We start from the raw sequence: 22,621 nt of genomic DNA on the forward strand, positions 1-22,621 counted from the left end.
GGGAGTTGAGAGAACAGAGGTGGAGCAGAACAGGAAGGAAGGTTTTCAAAGGACCCACCATTTCATGAAATCTTTTTACAAAACACAACACACTGTTTCACAAATTGCAAAACACTGTTCAATTACCATTCCTACTTAACATGAAGACTGCATCATTTCAACACAAGCGATTATGCTTTGTTTTTCTTTGTCCAGAACATGGGGGCATTTCAAGCAATGCTAATGGCAGTAAGCCTGCTTTCAGCTCCTGCTGCTTCTGGCCACATCCTGGCCGCAGTTTTGGCCAAGTAGTTCCTCAGAAGATATTCGAGGAGCCATGCCCTGGTCATCTACATGTTTGTGGATAGACAGGGTGATCTGGCACGTTATCACCACTGCTCAGAATGCCTCAGTAGAGAAGCTTAAGGTAAACCTGATATACAAAAATCCAAACTTACAAAACAAATACATTACGGGATAATTAATTGCATTACAAAAGGATTCTTTACAAAAGAATTCACCTCTGGGTTCCTTTAAATAGCCAACTTCTCAAGTACAGTCAGAATCTGAGCTGAGTTATAAAAAATGTCCAGGTACAACATTAGGAGCATGGCTGTTACGTGAGTTGAGGTACACCTATACGTCAGCCTTCCAGGCTGCGCAGAGGTTAGGGGTGCAGAGCATGATGGCAGAGTCTCTAGAGCATCCTTAGCTGTTGCAGATGGGTGGGGATGGCTAAGGGGCATAATCTTCCAAAGGCAGTTGCAAACCTACTTTTGTGTCTGGGGTGAGAACATGGGAGGATGGGCATTTCAAAGCAGAGCTGTCCTTTCTGTTTCCAGGGGTCACTGTTCCCTCATTATTCAACTGTTTCATCTGTGAGGTTGATGAAGTCTAACTTTAGAACCCGTCCACCTCCCTCATCAGAATCTCTAAGCCTATATCCACCCCAGGGTTTTCTCAGACAGCTAATTGCTGGAGTCTTATCTAATTGCAGCTTAAAGTGTTATCTTTCCTTGGGGGACTGGGCAGCTCTTGGTGGAAATGCAGGGACTGCATCCAAAAGTAGGGGAAGAAATTATGTGATTGAGGAGCCTTCCCAATGATCTGCAGCTTACAGAGCACGGTGCTTGGCACAGTGCTGAGAACTCTTTGTAGGCCTTCAAACTGATTGGGGCGGAGCAAAGATGATAAGCAACTGAGAAGATAAAGCAATTAATTGATAGACAAGGAAGTCTAGTCCTACATGGTGTCCCGGGGTGGGCGTGGCTGTGTGGACCGTGAATCATCAGGTGTGTGCTGAAGCCTTTTGAGAAACTCTCAAAAAGGCTCTTCTCAATTCTCCCCATGCCTGGAGCAGCCAAATTTCTAGAACAATGTTTCTTGAAGAGTAAGTTTTAGGCCGCATGTCAGTCACCTGGGAGTGTTGGTAGCAGGTTTCTGAGCCCACATCCACCCCCTTTCCCATCTCATGCAGTCAGCATCCTAATGAGTTCCTAGGTGACTGAGAACTGAAGCTCTGTAGTTCACGTATTCCTTTCCCTTTCTGCGTGTCCAAGCCTTTGCACACCGGAAAAGGGATGCCTAGGCAGAGGGGAAACAGCTTACTCACATCAATCTCTTGGGGGCATTAGATGGGGTTTGGGGGAGAATCAGAGGGACCAGTGCCTGTTCACAGTTTCTCACAGATGAGGGGGTGTGAGGCTGCAAGACTGACTTGCTGGTGATCCATATAGATATGAAAAGCACAGGGCACATTCCTGAACGTTTAAGCTTGTGGTGTTCACAGGCTTGAAGTTCACTTCTGGAATTCCTATAGCTAAGACACAGGTGCCTGCTGATCTGAAAATAGCCAAATATATGGCTTGCAGAACATCGTCCCTTAACTCACAGTGGCAGCTCACATGTCCTGTGCAGGCAATTAGCAGGAATATCCCAGTTTCATCCTAAGGCCACATCCTTGCCTTGCTTTTCTCACTTTCCTTTCTGAAAGGCACACACTATAGTGGAGATGCTTAATTAGATTAGAAGTATGGGCCTATTCATTCCTCAGCGAAATTGCTTTTCTGGCCCCGAGCTTTTGTTTGAAAAGCATGGTATACATTTTAATGCCTCTTCTGCCTGTGCTCTTTCCGCTCACCACATCCCTGTTCCCTTTCATAGTGGCGTGTAAACATGTTCCTACCAAATGTTAGTCAAGATGATGTTGGAGATCCAGGACCCTTTCAAAAACATGGCTCTTGCCTGATCCAATCAATCCTTGGCCTGCTATGATGTGAATGAGTTCAGTTAAGTTTTCTAAGTACCCACCTTCCTGTCCTAAGTTTCTCTAGCTCTTCCCTGGCTCCCCATTCAGACTGTAGGAACAAATCTACACTGGGGAGTTATAGCAAAAGTCACAACCCTGAATAATCCCGCTCTATACTAAGATTAAAACCAACGACCCAGTAAGACACAGGTATGAGTAACAATTTTATCTCTTGTTGATAGTGCAGAGAAAGGGCTAAAAACCAGAAATGTTACTGTGGCACCAGGTGAAAAGATTAACAGGAGCTGGGGTTGTCTGGTTGTTCACAGATCCCTCACACGGTGTTTACTTCTGACTAATGTAAGATTCCTGCTCTGAGGAAGACGCCTACCCTGGAGACCTAGGAATGAGCTTGAGAAGGCTGGCTGCTGCTTTGCAGGCTAGGGAGAGCAGACTTGACCTCTAAGAAGACCCAGACCTCAGCTTCCCCCCACCTTGGTCAGTAGTTACAAAAGAGCATTACAAAGTGTCTTAAGGGCTCAGAAGAAGGCCAGGAACTGAGAAAAGAGAGCAGCGTGGCCACTTAGGGCTCATAAGTCCGATTTGTCCTTTGGTACTCTTCCAGCTCCGTTTTCCTGCTCACAGCCAGCTGCAGCTCTTGCTGGATCACCTGAATCTGCTTCTCCAGCTCTGAGAGCTCCTGCATCACTGAGTTCCGAGCCCCATTTAGGGAGTCTGCTTTCCCATTGGTGGTCAGCGAGGCAGGAAGCTCTCTTCTTCTTGGTGGGAGAGGGATGTCTTGGTGGGTCCGGAGGCTCAGCTGGTTTTGTCCCCCCTCATCACTGAAGATGTATTTTCGTCGATTATCATGACTCAGATTGGACGTATTCCACACAGTGAGCTGACAGGGTCCCACATTGGACCTAGGAAACCAAGAGACACTTTAGATTGACTTTCTACTCTGCAGCTCTCCCCATCTTTTAGCTACTTCCTTGTGAGTAATATGGAACTGGGTACGCAGATAGAGATGGAGTCACAAAACCATGGACAGACTGCCTGCTGGAGTGTCAGGGGAATAAAAGGAGCCAATGCAATTCTTTTCAACTGATGTTCAATGATTCATCAAGTCTCATGCTGTCCTGAAACTGGAATGGGTGTTGCACCTGGAGGGCTGATGGGCCAGGGTATGGCACATTCTTTTATGAAGAACCTTAGATGCTTTTCTATTCTCTTCCTGCCAGTGAGGCTCAGAAAGCCGCACTGACTTGAAACAGTTCATGGCTATGAAGATAATGCTTCAGTAGAAATGAGATTCTGTTTATTCAGCTGCTGGACTCTAAGCATGGTCCTGCTGGTAGGTACTCTAATATGACTCATCCTTAGCCCCGCAGGACAACCCTGATGTTTACTAGTTGAGTTTGAGGAGAATAAAAGCATACAAGCTGCAGGTTTCAGCCCAAAGTGTCCCATTATAGGGATGACTTTGTGAGTTGAGAATGACAGTTGAGGTCTGAAGCTTAAAAAAAAAAAAAAGACCCAAGAGAGCCTCAAGTTCTTGCTGGAATAATGAAAGTCAAATTGAAATAGATCCTCTTTCAGGATCCTCTTTCGGGCTCGTGTCGAGCCACCCACCACCATCCTTGAGATGGCTGTAGACAGCAAAAGAGTTATTGCTGACCAGGCACAGGAAGAGGGGGTCTGGTTTCTGAAATACACTTTGACAGATGCAATGAGAAGAGCTTCTTGCTATAAGAACAGATTAGAGCCCTAAGCACATGGCTGCTAATTTCTTCTAGCCTTGTTGAAGGAGAAGGAGGAAGAGGAGGCAGAGGGGGATTATGACCACTTTTGCAATCTACCACAGGTCAAAACAAAATAGAAACACTCTATTAAGTCCTTGTGTCTTTGTTCCCATCCATGTAACTGAATCAAGAATTTATTCCTGGACTCTTACTAACCAGGAGGAGAAGGGAAGGACCTGCAGGGGAGGGGAAAAGGGAGAGATAATTAAGTGTTGATTCAGTTACATGGATAAGAGCAAAAACACAAGGACTTAACTAGGGTGATCTTGTTTCATTTTGCCCTGTGGTGCATTGCAAAAGTGGTCCTAATCCTTCGTTCTTCCTTTCATCCATATCCCTCTGCAGTGTGACTTAGCAACTCACCCTTATCAAGGGGGATTCCAGGGGAAAGTCTTCTTTCCCTCCCCCTTGAATTTGGCCTGGTCTCATGACTTGTTCTGGCCAATAGAAAGTGGTTTCAAGTCTTGCACACTTCCACTGCCTCTATCAGAACCCTACTGCTACAGTGGAACCAGTCCAGACTAGTCGGGTGGTTGATAACAGACCATGGGAGAGAGTCCCCAGTCTTCCCTGTTGACCAGCTGAGGCCATCCTAGACCAGCCAGCCCTCTGCTTCTCCCTCCTTTCCCCAAGCTGGCTGTAGACACAGGAGCAAATGTGACCATGATCAGCCAAGTTTGGCCCAAATCAGTAGCCTGCACAGCTGACACATAGATTCATAAGCAACTAGCTGTTGTTTAAAACATTATGAACTGAGGTGATTTCTCACACAGCAAAAACTGATTGATACGTGCTCCGAGCCATTAAAACACACAAACACATTCCAAACCACTCTGCAGTTCTTTAACATTTCTCATGGTTTAAGGCCCATATAAATGAGCAGGGAGTACCACAGCCCAGCTTTCCTGTGCCCTGGGCTGGGTAAAAGTTCTATAATGAGCTCACTTACAGCTCCATTGTCTTTACACTGGGTCAAAGGTGTGGTTATAATTTTCCTTCTAGCCTTACAGTTCCCTTTAATTCTTCCTTCAAATCTTTTACTATTGAGTTTGAATAATTTCAAAACAATCTTGTTTGTGGCATGTGTTATTTGTGTATATATATATATATATATATATATATGGTTTACAATTTTTGTATATCTTGAGGTGAGAGGAAAGAGAAAAGAGGAGGTGTATTGGAAACCCAGTGGAGTGAAGGACAGACCAAAATTTACATGAAATCACATGTTGAATAAACTAAGGACTATATATATAGTCTTTTGCAATATCTACCTTTTTCCTCTGCTTTAAAGAAAAAAGGAGCAAAATCTTTTCATACCATGGCCCATAATTTCCCCAGGCCTTTCCTCAAACCCATATGTTAGTAATTCATTCATTTATCTATTATTTTATTCACTCAATAAATAAGAAACATAGGGGAGGGATGTCAAGTTGCGGCAGATAAAGGTATTTGCATAGATATTCTTCCAAAGAAAAAAGAGGGAGAGAGTTTTTGAGCCAATGGACCTAACCCTAGGATCATGGAATGATTCACAGTGGGGAAAACCTGGGAGTTAGGCATCAACACATTTTCCTGGAATGTCCAGGCAACCTCAGAAATCAGGCAAATAGAATTAGCCAATCTGATTTTCTCCAGAGCTTTGTACATGTATCTGGGAATATAATATAGGAGAATAAGCAAAAGCTGGTTTCCATGACATACTCTAGGTGGCAGCATCACAAGTGCTCTGATGATTGACATGCGCCTCTGAGCCACCTATGAATGCAAGGTGATAGGTGCTGAATGCCAGATATGGTGTCTAATTGGAAGAAATGAACGTGTTATATTGTTGGCCTCTACAGTGTTTTGATTGTGGTTTGCAAGCTTTCCTCAGCCTTAGAGTGTAAGGCGACCAGTGAGTTAACTGAATTTAACACTAAAAAGCTTTCACAGGACAATTTTGTAACGCTGAGTTTCAATACTCCACTAGACCATTCAGAAGAGATGTGAGAGCTGTGAGCCCTCAAACACTCACTGTGTTTGAAAGGTTATAGGTGGGTGTTGGGTTGTAGGGAGGTACCACAGGAAACATGGGCCCAATAAGCCATGAGGGTGTGTTACCTTAGCTCCTTCTCAAAATAAGGCATTTCAGAAGGGAATCTGCCAACAAAAATGGATAAGCTGAGTGAAAGATGCATTTGGTTCTGAATTTAGGTGAGAGAAATGCTAATAGGAGTCATCTCACAGTTGGAAATGTGATCACTGGCAGCTCCCTGTTTCTATTATGGCTGGAAAACAAATGCTTTGTTATTATGAGATGGTGTCTTTGCTGCTATGTCTTCTTGTGTTCCTCTCTCATTAAAAATTTATGTTAAAAATAATTATAGAAAAAAAATATATGTAACACGACATAGAACAGCTGTGACCTGATTGGTCTGCAGCTTGTTGCTGATGGGGCCGCAGTGTGATACAGGGACACCACAGACCCTGAGGGAGAGGGGGGTGTGCTCGCTGCCTGGAAAGAGAGGCTTTAAGAGATAACAGAAATGATTCTGACAAGCTTGATGCAAATTGCAGAGAAGGGGACTGCAGCAGTCCCCAAGGAGGTAAAAACAATGAAAAAGAATCATGTTTTCCACCCCCTTTTCCTTGTCCTCTATTGTGAATAAGAAGTGTGAGTGTCAGGTTTTAGAATTACCCAGAAAGCCAAGCTTGGAGCTGAGGATCTGCCATAGATGACAGAGTTGCTTGGAGGAAATGCTGTAAACCGAGGCCTCTGGACATAAGAAAGAACCAGGAGGCTGTCTTAGGCAGCATGAAACAGAGGCCAGCCAGGTACTAGACCCAAATACTCCTAACATCTTTAGCCACCATGAATGAGGCAACAGTCTTCCACAGGCTGGATGTGGGGAAGATGCAGAGTTTCAATTTTCAAACGTCAACTATGCATTTAATGCTTGTTGCTTCCTATTAATGAGATGCTCTTTTCTGGGGAGTTTGTAGTAACAGTGCCGGGAAATGGGTTAAACAGAACACGTCTGTTGCATATTTCAGATATTCCTAGAAGTGCTGGAAAGGAGTGGGGAGTGGAAACATGCCAAAGGGGCAATATTGCATGAAACTGCCTGTGGTACTTATGAATTAAGTCTAACTTGTATTTTGTACACAATAATAGCTAAAATAGCTTTGTTTTCAGGGCTTTAGATGTGTTATCTCATTGAATTCTTATAGCATCTCCAGAAAGTAGGTACTCTATTTATCTAACTTTCATGAGTGAGGAAATTGGGGCATAGTGAAGTTAAATAAAGGACTCGCCCAAGACCACACATATTGTAAATGTCACAGTCAGTATTTGGATCCAGATGCTTGACCTTAGAGATCACACCAGCACTTAAACCACAACATATATTGCCTCTACTGCATTTCAGTGTCCATCTATGTACAGATATGTTTTTTATTTTGTCTGTGCTACTTCTATTTGAGACCACGTATTTTTACTGATGGTGTTTATCAACAACTTGGTCCCGATTTGATTCATTATACATAATTTCCCTTTGGAGCATGAAGTCTCAGTTACATCTCTAAACTTTTAACAAACATAATTGACACCTGGAACCGGCCTCTTCTTACCTCTTTTCCACACGCTTAGTCTTGAAACGCTGCCGCTTTTCCTCCACGAATGATGTGTTTAATGCTCTATGTAATCTCTGGCAGAAAGAACAGATGCACACACAGAGACTGTTAGAAACACGCAACCAGGGGACAAAGTACCCCCTGAGATTTAATCTCTTCACTACAAACCTAGGCCTCTTTAAACAACTTAACAATGATGCCGGAAAAAAGATCAATATTCAGTCCCAAATCTCAAGAGAGCAAAAATTCTAATTATAAGTTATTATTCTACCTGGAGGAAAGAAAAGTAATTTGGTGGGAAGCTTAGAAATACTCTGAGTTGTAAAAAAGTATGTGATATAAAGAAGAGTTATCATAACCAACACGTGGCAAAGGGCCTGGCACAATTGCTAAAGGTGAGTCAAAAACTTAAGTCTGACTTCTTAACAGCCAAAACAAAGAAGGTAAGAACTCCTGATTAATTAAATTAATCATGCTAACATACAATGGAGAGGATCAGTTGTCTGCAGAGTTCTCCTTAGGAGACCAAATAGGTCCTAGGATGAAAGTAGGAACAACAGGGTTCACATGTAACCAAACCAATGATAGTGACCTATCTAGAAAAAAAGTACTGTGTTAACAAAGCAGCGAGCCCGCATAACAATGCAGGGGGCAAAGGTGGCAGAACTGGCAGCCTCACTACTGAGAGGCTGAGATAGTGCACTGGGAAGTAGGAGGGAGTCGTCGGGAGGTCAGGATGGCTCCTCCGGCCTCGCTGGACAACGTGCTGGGGGGGGAACTGCTGCCTTTGCTAGAGCTCCTTCATCGGTAAGAAGCCTTCGGAGTACATTTTGGCTCTCAGTGCCAGTTTCCATCAGGGTGAGATGTGCAAAGGAATACGCTTGAATGGTGGTCTGCCTGACATTTTCAGTTCTCTCTGTAAGTGAGTGCGTAGGTTTCTGGATTACATGAAGGAACTTTGATCCTATGAGCTTGGCCTTGGCACCAGTGGACTTCAAAGCTCTGGACCATTGAACTGCAGTGAGAACAGGGGCTGGTAGGTTCATCTAAAGGGAAATGGACTTCGAGTTCATTTAATGGGTTTCAATTTTGGCAAGAAAAGAGTCTATAGGAAACAAATCTTTCACACCATCTCTTCAGACTGTCACTAAGAGAAGCCAGGTTAAAAGCGATGCTATTTCTTCCACTGTGAGCAACAGTGGAGAGTTATATGAAAGGCATGAGCATTATGGGATAGCTTAATATAAGGGGCAAGTGGGATAGAGGGAACTCCATCTTGTACATTGAGAGTGTCTACACAACCCTGGTTCTCTTGGTAACCTGTCATTTGTCAGTCTGACTTGGGGCCCTGGATTCTCCCATTACTGGGAATTCTGACGTTTAGGAATATTGGAGGAAGATGCCTGTGGCACTCACCTGACTGGTGTGGAGCCAGTATTGCAGCCTAGATTTGTTCTTGATGCGTGGGAGCAGCAGCCTGTACACTATGTGCTCACCAATGGTGGTCAAGATGGAGAGACCAAATCCAATGCACAGCAGCATGAAGAGTCCAGAGAAGTGTTTGATGCCCATTTGCAAAGTCTGTGGCAGAACAGGAAAGGAAAGGCCATGAATGTGATGCTCCATCTGGTCCCACGATTGTTCACTCTTAGATGCAGATTCTTTTTTGCTGGACCCAAGGAAAGCTGGAGACTGTTCCTCTGCGTGCTCCGCAGACATCACTAAACTACACTGTGAAGGGAATCCATCCAGGACTGAGGGCTGCTGCAGGGCACAATTCCTGGGGTGCTACTCACGTACAGTCCTATTGTATGAATGGTTTCTGGAGTTGTGCAGAGGCCCTGCATCTGGACTACCCTATGGTCTCAAGAGAGACACAGAGAGATAGACATTGAGAGAGACTGAAAATTGAAACAATTTAATATATCAAAACATTAAATAGTTGTCAAGGAAAGAACCTCTCTCAGGGACAGAGAATGAGTAGATTTAAGGGGAAAAGATGATGAGTTCAATAATTTTGACATTTAGATCTGCCAGGGAACATGGAGATCATCTAGTTGAATGTCCTCATTTTAAAGATGAGTAACCTGGGCCAGAGAAGTGAGGGGAATTGAGCCAGGTCACAAAATTAGACAGCCACAGAGGAGAAAGAGAAGGGACCGATTTGTTGATTGCTTACTTTTTTTTTTTGCGCCAAGATAGGTATGATAACTGCAATTTATAGTTGAGGAAACTGAAGTTCCTGCAGCATTTAAGTGACAAAGCTGATCTATTAGTCAATGTTTGTTTAGCTCCAAAGCCTGGGCTCTTTCTACTCTACAACAAAAGAGCAACAACAACCATAAATATAATAACTTTAACATCTGTGACAGGCACTTTGCTAAATGATTTACACGAAGTCCTTATGAAATACGTATCATCCAGTCTACGACATCGATGACCATCAGTCCTGCAGAAAGAAAGACATTTGATACCTTGAGTGCCTACTATGTTCCAGGCACTCTCCCAAGTACCGGAGGGTGAAGATAGGAGGGTTATGTCCCTGCTTTCAATCAGCTTGAATCTGGGGAGGAAGCAAACATTTATACCCCGTGATAAATTGATCCACGCCTCCTGGGTTTTGCAGAGAAACTGGCTCATGAGGTAAGACTTAAAGTAAGGGAGGTAGAATGTGGAGGCTCGGGTGGGAAAGTAGCACTCTAAGCTGAGGGAAGCAGAAACAAAGAATGTAACAAAGACATGAACTTCCAGCACAGTGATCTGGGGGCTTGTGAAATAGAGAGCTGTGTTCAGGGGTAGGGTGCAGGAGGCCTGTGTCCTGAGGGAGAAACAGGCCTGCACTAGGCAAGCCTAGATTAAGCACCTCACCCAAGATCACACAAACCAATGCTAAGGAGCCTAGGTGTCATTCCTTTGCTGGAGGCTTTTGGTCACCATCATCATCGACAATTGTTTAGCACTTAACATGTGGGAAGCACAGTTCTGAGCTCTTTATCAACGTAGCAACTTGCTTAATCTTCCTAAGGACCTATGAGAGAGGTACTGTTACTACCTCCATTTTACAGGTGAGGAAACTTAGGAACAAAAGAATGAAGTGACTTGTCCAAGGTCACATAACTAGTAAAGATCAGAGCTGGAGTTCACACCCAGGTAGTCTGGCTCCACAGCCTACACTCTTAACCACCTCATTTGACTGACATGAGTGATCCTCCCATCCTCTTGATGGGTCTTCCTTTCTTTCATTCTCCCCACCTCTGCCCCCAGTCCTGGAGAAGCAGCCATTTGGGATGGCTCAGACATGGCTAGACCTCCATGGTATGCCAGGAAGTCTATCTGGGGGCCCAGACTCAGAGGCAGAGTTTGGAGATTTCAGTCTTTGGGGAGCCTGGGTCATGGAATCTCTTTTCCTCCATGACACTACATCTGGCAGTGGCTCTGGACCAAAGTTGGGTGCTAGGATCCCTGAAGAAGAAAAGACTAGAGGTGAGCAGGGGCATAGAGTATGCATCAGGTTTAAGAGACTGGGACACAGGCAGGAAAACTAGCAGACACCTGAGAATGAAAGAGGAAGCCCAGCCTTAGGGAACAAGAAATGCTGGTCTAGGAAATGTGAGAGGTGTATCAGACCCTGAAGGCTACTCGGGTACGAGGGCTTTTCCTGGGACATCTCTGTACAAGTGGTGACCAACCTGACCTCCAGAAAGTATACACAAATGTGTTTGAAAACCTCCCTTGGCCTGGGCCTGTTGTAATGTGTACAGGATACGGCTATTACAGAAGGATTCAATTACTACTGCTGTGAATGAAGAATGCACTGGGGAAATTAATTTTGGACTTTAACACTAACAGCATCAAACACTCAGCAAAACACTAAACAGAGTGGTGTGGCTTTCTTATAAGGTGCTGCCAAGATGAAGAAGAAAAATGTAACTTACGGTGAATCGTCCTGCTTTTAAAAGCATGATGTTCCCTGTTTTTTTGTGCATTTACAGTAATTAATCTCATTTTCCTCTTATTATCCCAGTAACAAAGAGGCTGTATTCAGTTTATTTTATACATTTCTTTCTTTAAATTTCTGTTGTTTACATCCACATGCTAACAGACTAATAGAAGTAGTTGCTGTGTTTTTTTTTAATTGGACATCTGTGTGCCAGATGCCATATATGCATATTATGATCTTATAATAACATTGTAAGTTAAGTATTATTATCCCTATTTTACATTTGAGGAAACTGAGGCTCATTAACGACCATACCCAAGATCATACAAGCTAATAAATGGGGAAGCCAGGCTATGGATCCAGGATTGTCTGATGCCAAAGCCCGCACTGCCTTCAAGCGAACACCATTCACAGGTACCCCTTGCTATCTGAACTCTTACTATTCCCTGTTACAACTTGCAAAAAATTTTATTCAGAACTCACCATCTGAATAGAAAACACTATAATCTGCCTTTGGGCACCAATGAAAATGTTTATACTGTGTCTGGGTCTCAGTGATAAGATGTACCGTTGCAGTTGTAATTCAGCTGTCCCTCCCCTAGGACCACACTACTTCAATGTGTTATGCATTACGTATGTGCATCAGCCCCACGTTATCAAGTGAAAACTTTTTGTCTGATAGAGTGGAACTTGCTCAACTTGACATTTATCACTTGTCAGAGGAAGAAGAGGAGCAATGAATATTCAATGTCAATCTTTAAAATAAATTTAAGTGATGCAGACAAAATGACGACTGCAGGTGCAAGTGACAGGAGCAGAAACATCTCATTCAGAAATGCAATCACAGCCCAGTCTCACGTTGTCAAGAGCTGTATTAATGGAAGCAAAGAAATGTAAACAGACATAAGTTTTTAATTTTCTTCATCCCATTACTTTATCCCATTTGGTAGCTCACAGCCACACACTTCTGGAGTCTCAAAAGCCAAGGAGAGAAGACTATCCCAGGATTTAGCTGCAGGCAAATCTCAGGCATTTATGGCTTCACTTAGTCCTTCACAGGCTCACTCTAGCCCATCCAATCTCACTCCATTAACTCTTTAATCAATACGTAACCACTCAAAAAATTGTCTTGCTTGCTTATTTTATTTTGCTAAATGTTATTTATACTTGTTATATTTCTTTAACATTTTATTTTATTGTTCATTTACATTAATATATATCCACTGTACTGTGGTGGGAAAGCATACTCTGTATTATGCACACATGAATAACCACTGATTAAGCATTGAAGAACTGGTGTTTTAAATGCTTCATATTATGCAGAAATCATTGGTGGATTGTCATATGTAACAATCCATGCATTGTGCAATAGATATTAAACACTAATAAATGTCTAAGAATGTTTTAGTGATATTTAGGGAAACTGTCTGGGCTTTTTGGATGAGGTGGGAAGGCTTTATTGTTCATCTCATACAAGATAACAGAAAGGACTCCTACCATCTGGAAATTTACCAGCCAACATATTTCCAGGAACAGACTAGATTCAGATAAAGGGTGATGCCTGTACTATCAAAGGTTCTGATTGGTCTCTGCCTAGATCATCAGTGACATGTAGAGGCCAAGACCACCAATTTTGTTGCTGCTAAACCCTCCTTTGCATCTTGCTCAGATGTGGACCCTTGAAACATCTGACAGCTGGTTAGATAACTGACTAGGTTCTGAAAACTCCAGCAAGGAATGCAGTTAAAGTATTTCAGTCATCATTTGCCTCAGATGTTACTGGTTAAATCTTATGATCTAAGCCTCCCTAGCCCCCACTCCACATCACCCACTCCACAGCAGCTACCCATTTTCTCTGATCCTCTAAAGAGTCTGTAATCATTGCTTTCAATTCCTCTCCTAGATACTTGGAAGCAGGATGAGGAGCAAGCAAATGCTGTTTCTAATTTTGAAGACATGATTTCCTTTTTTTTTTTAACACCCCACTATTTTGCCCAGAAGAGAAAGTAGCTCAATAAAATTTGGCAGACTCGTTGTGTCTGTACATATAGCCCTTTGTCTGGGCGGGAGGACGGGCACAGAAGATGGAGACCTCCACCTGCATGAGGTGTGGGCTCCAGAGGTACCAAGGACAGCTATCGCGGGAGAGAGTTTGCCTGGCTGGAGACAATGGGGTAAGATTGTGCGATGTAATCATGTAGGATTTCTAAAAAATTGTAACAACAATCATGAAAAGGGATAAAGAAAATATTCACTCATAGAATCTGAAACTTTCTCATCAATGAAGACTGAAAGACTGAAAGATTACATTTAACAAAAGAAACAAAGAATGATTTGCAAAATCCAGGGAGACACTGCATGAGTGAAGTTAACAGTGCTCACACATTTGGATAAGAAAATAATCTAGATGGACAGTAAAATTAGGGTCCGCAGGAACTTCCCATCACATCCCTGGTCCTGGGGGCTGTGGCACCTCTGTCTCTTCTAACCTGGAATCTGCTTAACAGCTCCTCAATATGGCACAGCCCAGGTTGCTGAGGAGATGCCCCCTTTCTGTTCCTTGTGCTCCCAGAGCCCCCGCCCCTTCTAGGTTTGGGAAACCATCTTTTAGCCTTGGACCTGGTGCTGAATGTGCTACATTATCTCCACTGTGCGGTCTTTTGAAAAGTCTTAATTTATTAATAAAATAACTCAGAAAAATATTTCTAAAAATTAAATTTGAGGTGATTACCATTATCCTTTTACTATATACTTTCAATTCTTCATTTTCTCTTCTGAGCTACAACCATATGCACATATATTTTCCAGAGTTGTAAACTCTGTTATATGTTAATATAACAATTATGCTTTTTAAAAAACTTAATCTAAAAATTTATGAATTTATACAGTTATTTTATTTATTAACTTTAATAGCTTTATATTATCAGTAACTATTATTTTATCATAATTGAGTTTACTCCCAAACTGTCAGGTATTTAATATTACTTATTATATATATATAATAAATATTGCCACAATAAAAAATCTTTTGCATATAGCATTTAAAAAGCCATTTTTGATCCTTTCTTTGAGATATATATTGCAATGGGTGGGATTACCAGGTAAGATTATATAACCGTTCTGATGCCTTGTGATGTGTGAAATGGTCCTCAAGAGTGTGAAAACCATTCCCAGTGATTCCCAAGATGCCCCATTGCACAGGATGCTCACATCCTCTCCAACCCTGTTTTGCAACTAATCATTTTTTCCTGTTTTAGGTATTCTGATTTATATTTATTCAATTTTTCTGGCTACTTTTTCATGTTTGTTTTTCCTGTTGCCCCAGGTATGTATTATATATTTATATGATTTGCCCAATTATGCATTTCAGAAAAGGCATGGATTTTTACTGAAAAAAGCTATTAACCCCTTTCCTAACACATTACATATGTGTCTCAATTTTTAAGTTTTCCTGTTAGCTTTGTTTTGTTAGATTTTATTGTACAGGTGTTTGAATTCTATATGGCTCTATTTGTTTTGATTATTGGAAACTCTTCTGTTGTTCAGTCATTAGAAATAGAAGTTTTTGGGATGTTTTATGACCAATTGCTTTATTTCTGAAAAATAATGAACACTTCAGTCCATCTTGAGCTTTTTTAACAAGAGTGGAACATATTGCTTTGTCTTTATTGAGACTTTTGATTTCAGCCCCATGCTGCAGAGGTACCTTAGCCAGTAAAAGGCCACTCCCATCCCGGGGTGGTCTGCATTCCTTTATGCTAATTTTGATTTTTACTTAAAATCCTATTTTTAAAAAAAATGTTGGCAACATACCCATGCACACACACATACACAAAACATTGTGAGAACAAACACCATGTAAAATTAACAAAACAACTTGTTTGTGTGTCAGATTTAGTCTAAGAGCTGTCAGATTGTATCCTTTATCTACACAGCTTTTATTGCTGCTCATGTCGCTTCAGTGTTATGGTTTTTCACTATGAATCAGCTAGTGCTTTAAAGCTGACACATGGTTTGTCACTATTTACACAGTCACCAGCCAGTGGAAGAGCTAGGGCAGCCAATACAAAAGGAGAGAGGTCCAGTTCCGATTCTCAGTCTAGCGACCTGACTCCTTTATCATGATGCCACCTTGTCTTAAAAAACATCCAAGCCTCTCCCTTTTCAAGGCATGCAAAATAGATAAAACATAGTAGCCAGACTCACGAACCACTTTAAATCCTAACAGAGAGAATCAATAAGCATAAGTGAAGAATGGAATTTGTAATAAAAAAAATTCCTGAAGGTTTTTCCTTGAGAATTCCTCTGAAGCAAGATAGATTTAGAGAATAAACCAACTATGCTAAGGCCATATTTTTTCCTACGTTTCAAAAAAAAGAGAAGTGTCTAGTGGTTTGGGGATTGCAACATATGGTAGAGGGCAGACACAATCCATTAATATATGATTCACAACAACGTAGTGTTACTGATGTCTACAGCCTCAAAACATATTGGTTGCTGTTACCAGCTTAATCTAAATACTGTCACTTATTTCTCAAGATGAGATGGAGGTGGATGATGATGTAAGACTGCCTTGCCTAATACTTTTAATTTTTAATTTTTTGCACTGTATAGAACCAAAGAGGTAGAAGCTGCTTGCTCCTTGACAAGAAATTCACCTCTTTGTAAAAACTGAGGCTTGGTTTGATTATATTAATCAGACTATCAGGAATAATTTGAGGCAGGTAAATACAAAAACCATAAAAATAGGAAGCAATGGAGTGAGGTGAAAAAAGCTCAGCATTTGGGGTCACAGAGCCTGGTTCAGGTCCTCACTTTGCCACTTACCAGCTGGGATATCTTGGAGAAGATTCTAGATCTCTCCATAGCATCATCTGTAAAACTGAGATGATAGCACCCACCCCACAGTGTTGTTATGATGATTAAATGATATAACAAATGTAACAGGACCTGGAACAGCTGTTCAATATGCATTAACTACTATTATTACCCCGAGGAACTGTACAGAACTAGATTTGTTGGCAACTGGCAATTAACAAAGAGAAGAATCAAAGCATTCTAATTTTGAAGTAAATGTGATCTCTCTTCCCAAATATTCATACAGTCAGATCTTTCTAGTTGCTGAAGCTAGAAATAGGCTCACAGTTCCAGGTCACTGCCACAAAGACTTGGGTAACTATATTAGGTAGACTGATCAAGCAATTAGCTTGTGAATTCCAGCCACTCTAGGAGCTGAAATAGTTTTCCTCCTCTTGTTAAATTTGAACATGTAATCCAACATGTTTCAAACTCTCGGTCCTAATTTTTAATTTCCATGTTTTAACATGCACATTGCAGAGTATACAAATAATGTCTCTCTTTCAGAAATCCTCTTCCCTGGCATTACACAAGCTCACTTTTCTCATGCAAGGTTTCCTCCACAAAGTCAAATAGGTTGGGCTGGAATGAGAGTCTCACTCTTTTAAACTTTCTCCAGTCAAGACATCTGTTATCCCCTCTGCAAATGCAGGGGTGGGGAAGATCTTGACATTATTTCCATTGTTTCCTTTCTGGATTAGGATCACACAAATGTCCAGCTAATCTGAGAGTGGGTGTGGCTAAGTACTAAGTAAGCGTTCGAAAGGAACCAAGAGGCCTCCTTCTCCCTTATATATTGATCTAGTAGAAGAGGACGAAAGGGGGAAGGGAAGGCCATGGGTAGCGTGAAAGTTTTGTGCTCTAGCACTTTACATGTTTAATCTTCTTGAATCCTCAAAATAACCTGGGGATGGATCTTCATTTTAATCAGGAGAAATGACACAAAGAGGTTAAGTAGCATGCTCGTGCTCGCACAACTAATAAGAAGTGACTGTGTTAAAAACCCAGTTGTAACTGCATCCAAACCCAGTCTGAGTCTTTGAACTATGTTACCCTGAAATGGGGGTAAGACTCATATAACTACAGGATTGGGAGCATTTACTGATCATTAATACATTTTTTTTAGGACTGCGCAGGAAGTTAAGGGGTTGGATACCTATTCTTTGTGGTTCATAAGTAATTTATTAAATAAAAAGTATGGCAGCGTGCCTTGGTAGATGGGTGCTCGGACAGTAATTCAATTTGTGGATTTACTTGTCCCACTTTTGGGTTTTATTTTTGCGGGGGGATGGGGGCAGGGAAGACTAGCTACCAGCCTCTTCGAAATATAAGGATAATTAATCTTGAAACAGATCTTTCTTGTCCTGAGAAAAATCACCTGGGTTTTGTCCCTTGGCTTAGTACATGTAGGGAGAGTACGTCTCATTGCCCTGGTATTCTGAGAGCCTTAAGCACCTTCTACGGGGATTGGACCACTGTGAGAAACAGGCCTGATGTAAAGTGGCAGACATTGGGACCAGTCCTGTCCCAGCTCTTCTGAGGACAGCTTGTTCTCCGGGATCTGACAGGAGTAAGTGGGACCACAGAGAGCTGGTAACATCTAGGGTGCAGGCAGCAGTGTACTTACTGGTACACTGGCTCTCCAAAACAAGCAGAAGCAAAACAACTAAAACTTTCTGCTTTTTTCTGTGAGGTACTTACTACTCCCACTATGGCTGATTTCAAGCGATCGACATGACATCACTGAACATGGGGTTGGGGAGGGATGTGCACGCTTTGATTGTCACCCAGTATGAATAGGCTCCAGCACACCCCTTGGCTGCAGGTTTATTAGGGTGTGAGGGACTCTGGGCTGACTGTTACATTAGAGAAAAGGCTTCCCACCACGAGAGAGCTCTTGCCTTCCCTGCCAGGCCCAGGTCTGATTTTAAAAAGTAAGCTTTGTTAGTGTAGACAGTGTCCACCCCTGCTGCAGAGGTGTACCTGCTCATCTCTGCATCTTCTGAGTGCCAGGAGCAACACCGCTTCAGCATCCTAGGGAGAGTCCACTGCAGCTGGAATCTTCACTGCCTCTGCTTGTGGGAAGAATGACTCTGAATGTGGCCTATTCTCTCCAACTGGAGTGGGGCTGAGTATTGGAGGTGAGAGAGCTTCCTACGAAGTTCTCTGCCCTGTTTGAGCGGAAGCCCCATTAACTGAACTTAACACTGGAGTGGGCAGCCAACCCTTAAAACCCACCTTCACTGAGACTGATTGTTAGACTGGGCATTTAGTCCAGTCTTAGCATTTCTTACAAGAGCCCTGAGTTTCTGCTCTGAAAAGAAACTGTTCAGGAGCTGGAGCGATGAGATAGGAGGAGCCTAGCTGGATTCCTAACCCTCAAGACATGCTCGGGGATTTCTGGATGTACCATGGGGAGTGGGCTGCGGCTTTCAAAAGAGAAAGATGGGTTTTTGTTGCCCAGAGAGAGGTGATTAAAAGATGCTCAGCCAAGAGAAATATATTCATCCCTGTTGCTACAATAAGTAGATAACAATCTGTCAAAAGATGCCTGAACACCACAAGTAAATGAAAATAGTTCACCTAACACCTTTTTGGAATTTTTCCCCACATATGAAACCATGAGAAGTAAAGAAAAAGATGTATATTTTCTTATTTTTGAACTTTAAAAGTTATTCTTCACTCTTTATAGTTTGGCCTCTGAATCAAAACAAAGAAGAAAATACGTTCATAAAAGCCATTTCCTTTTCTTCCCCTCCATGCTCCTTCATTATGTTCTCCCTGACTTAGGGCATTCCCAGGAGAATAAATAACACTGAGGTGGGCAAGAGGTTGGTGTCAGAAAATGTTGCTTCACAAAGAGAAATACTTCCCAGCAGGTCAGAGAGACGGGTGCTGGGCCTCTTGAGCTGATCTTTGAGAAGAAAGAAAAAGTCGTTGTTGGGTGGTGCTCTTATAAAAGCTCGCACAATTGTCAGCAACTTCTTGTGGCTCTCCAGGCTTCCGACCGCAGCACTGAATTCCTGGAAGGATATTTTCCCACCGCGATCCTTGCCCAGGACGATGGATGCCCAGGTTTTGTCCACGAGCTGCTGTAACTGCCAGTCTTTCAGGTTGTCCCCCACCATCATCGTCAGCACCTGGAAGGGCTCCCTGCTGGAAGTGTAGCCGTCTTGTCCATGTTGTAGATGCTGAAAGCAAACCTCAGCTTCTGCTCCTTCTCTCCCTTGACACTGAACTGGGAGGTCCCCAGGATGAATTCCCCGAAGTCCACCTCTCTATTTTTATTTATTTATTTAACATTTTTATTGGGGTATAATTGCTTTACAATGGTGTGTTAGTTTCTGCTTTATAACAAAGTGAATCAGTTATACATATACATCTGTTCCCATATCTCTTCCCTCTTGCGTCTCCCTCCCTCCCACCCTCCCTGTCCCACCCCTCTAGGTGGTCACAAAGCACAGAGCTGATCTCCCTGTGCTATGCGGCTGCTTCCCACTAGCTATCTATTTTACGTTTGGTGGTGTATATATGTCCATGCCACTCTCTCACTTCGTCCCAGCTTACCCTTCCTCCTCCCCGTGTCCTCAAGTCCATTCTCTAGTAGGTCTGTGTCTTTATTCCCGTCTTACCCCTAGGTTCTTCACCACCTCTCTATTGCCGTCTGTGTCGAAGACGACTGTCACTCGCTGCGCCAATGGGTTCTCCTGTAGCTCCGGCAGGGACATGAACTCCTCCACGCTCAGAGCGCCCGAACTGTCCGAGTCCAGCTTCTTAAACCGCTTGCCCAGCCGTTTAATTTCGTCTTGGTCAAAGTGGCAGCACACTTCTACTGGGTAACTGGACTCATTTCCCATTGTGGAGCCAGCCTGCTCATAGGGTTGGGGGAGGGAGCAGGGGCGGTGGGCGCACGCAGGGCTGGAGAAGGACTGTTACGCCGCCAGGTGGGGGGGAATGGGGGGGCGGGCTCGTGGGACCCCCCCGCACCGTCTCCTCTCACCCCTTCCTACCCGTTCGCACAACCAGGCAAGAAAATGGGCAGTTCTGGAAGCCAGGCGGGGGAGTGGGTGAGCAGGGGGAGAAGAGGGGGTGGGAGGGGGGAGTTTGCGGGGGTGGGGGGTAAGATAGGAAGATAAGTAGGAGAGGGGAGCTAGGGGGAATGCCCGGGACAGGCTAAGGGCAGGGATACCTGCTTTCTTCCTTCTCTCGGTACCTTAACCCTTCTCTCTCCCGCCATTTTTAAAAACTTTCTCGTGTCACTTTTCCTTCTTCCCTTGGAAATTAAACTCCAAGGGGGCGGGGCCGCAGCTGTATTAATCACCGCGGTATCCCTAGCATAGTGTCTGAAATGCAGTATGTGCTTAATATATGTTGAATGGCTGTGTAAACTGCAAGCAGGGGCTCTTGATGCTTATTTGCAGGCCTAGTGTAAGGACTAGATGAGATAATACATCAAAGCATTGATGTCATGTATACATCAATAGCTGACCCTTGAACAACATGGGTTTCAAATGTGTGGGTCCACTTATATGCAGATACTTTTCAATAGTAAATACTACAGTACTACAAGGTCAGCAGATGGTTGAATCCTCTGAGACAGAACCGGGGATACTGAGAAAGGATACCCAGGGCTGACTATACAAGGATTTTCCACTGAGCAGAGGGTTGGCACCCCTAACCCCCTGGCATTGTTCAAGGGTCAACTGTTTCTCCTAAATTCTCTGGGAGGGAAAGCCAGGATTGACATCCTTCTGGTACAGTGGCCAATGACCTTTTTCAGAACATGGGGTTCAGGGTCTTTGTAAGAGACCACCCAGATATTACACAAAATTTCTCACATGGATCATCTACAGACAGTAACACATTCTTGAGGAATATACACAGTGCTGAATTCAGGGCCCTTTTCAAGAAGACACAGGTCCCAAGACCATAGCCTCTGTCACCCTATTACAATACTTCAAATCCATCCTCTCATACCCAGTCTTTATCTTTGTTGGGCTAGTGCCTGGCGGCTGTCCTGCAGACCACTTTGGGGAATGGCTGTAATGTGTCCTAAGAAGCCTCTGCCATATTTTCAGAGTAAAAGTGGTCCCTAGGCTGTCTCACTCTTTCCCTCGTTGCTTCAAGTGGATTTGTCCTTTTTTGTTGAAGATGAATCTCACCCCTGCCTCCCATATTCCTTCTTCCTTTAGGAAGACATCAGTTACTCCAAATGCATACGAAATACATTTGGTTCAAGAACAATGCAGCTCTAAGGGACTTGGGGGACTCCCAGGACACTAAATCAAACTGAAGGGGCCAAACCCTCTCTCATTTAAAAAAAGGTGGCCACCTTTTCTGTGCTTTAGTTCAGCCAAAATATCAGCCTATAGGTAACCATGCTGAAACTGGCACAACAAAGCCATGGAATACCTTACCATTAGATCTACACAGTTAATTCCTGACTGAATTAACTAGGTCTTAAAGAAGCATGGTAGGGTGGAAAGAATTTAGAATAGTATAATAGGGGCGGGGCGGCGGCTGTTAGCGCGAGACCGAGATGGTTAGCGCGAGACCTCGAGACCGCGAGACCTCGAGACCGCGAGACCGTTAGTTTTTGACGATTAGAGGTCTCGCTCTGCAGACAGTCAGCCGCGCTGTGGTCCCCATGGTAGAGAGTGCGGTGAGAGGCGAATCGCGGTCTTCTCTCAGGGGCCCTCCCTTCCAGGCCCTCTGGCCTCGAGCTGGTGGGTGAGCCGGGGGGCCCGCGGACAGGCTGAGGGCTGTGTCCTGCAGAGCTCCAGAGCCCTCGCCATGGCCCCCTACTGGCCGGGCCCAGGCCTTGAGGCAGCAGCGAACCTCTGCCCCATCCCCACCTCCGCCACCTAGTGGCGGCGGCAGTCACCGTGGGTCACCGTCCGTGGGACCCGGCCCTCGTCTGGGGGGCCTGAGGAGCCTGAGGGCCGGCTTGGTCCAGGGCACCTGGCTCCCTCAGTGATGACGGCTGCGCAGGATCTGGGGACCTGGCCCTGAGGATGCTGCCAGCTGAGCTCTGCCTCTTCAGTCGGGCTGGGCACTGGCGGGAGGACCCAGACTGAGTGCTGGACTAACGCTCCCGGGCAGGGTAACCGGCCCCTGCAGGGACCCACTTCCTCTTAGCCAGGGCCTGGGCCTCAGAGGGCGAAAGTCGAGCCTTGGGAC

At 43.8% G+C, this 22,621-nt stretch overlaps 2 protein-coding genes across 2 annotated transcripts in view; both read right to left on the bottom strand.

Annotated features, from left to right (window-relative positions):
- Positions 1-2,440: 2,440 nt before the first annotated feature.
- The window catches only part of GRIN3A (glutamate ionotropic receptor NMDA type subunit 3A), a 145,453-nt gene continuing 125,272 nt past the window's right edge, over positions 2,441-22,621 (bottom strand). Inside the window, exons 7-9 of the mRNA XM_029203028.1 lie at positions 9,061-9,225; positions 7,642-7,718; positions 2,441-3,150 (exon numbers count right to left, since the gene is read on the bottom strand). Coding sequence (XP_029058861.1) covers positions 2,811-3,150; positions 7,642-7,718; positions 9,061-9,225 — 582 coding nt within the window. The 3' untranslated portion in view covers positions 2,441-2,810. The remainder of the gene's footprint in view (positions 3,151-7,641; positions 7,719-9,060; positions 9,226-22,621) is intronic.
- Positions 19,228-20,298, bottom strand: PPP3R2 (protein phosphatase 3 regulatory subunit B, beta). The gene is given in 3 exon segments (XM_029202017.1): positions 19,228-19,616; positions 19,619-19,715; positions 20,092-20,298. Coding segments are annotated over 3 exon segments (693 nt in total).

Source organism: Monodon monoceros, unplaced genomic scaffold (assembly GCF_005190385.1).
Source record: "Monodon monoceros isolate NGI ecotype Baffin Bay Population unplaced genomic scaffold, NGI_Narwhal_1 Super_Scaffold_5, whole genome shotgun sequence".
Taxonomy (NCBI): domain Eukaryota; kingdom Metazoa; phylum Chordata; class Mammalia; order Artiodactyla; family Monodontidae; genus Monodon; species Monodon monoceros.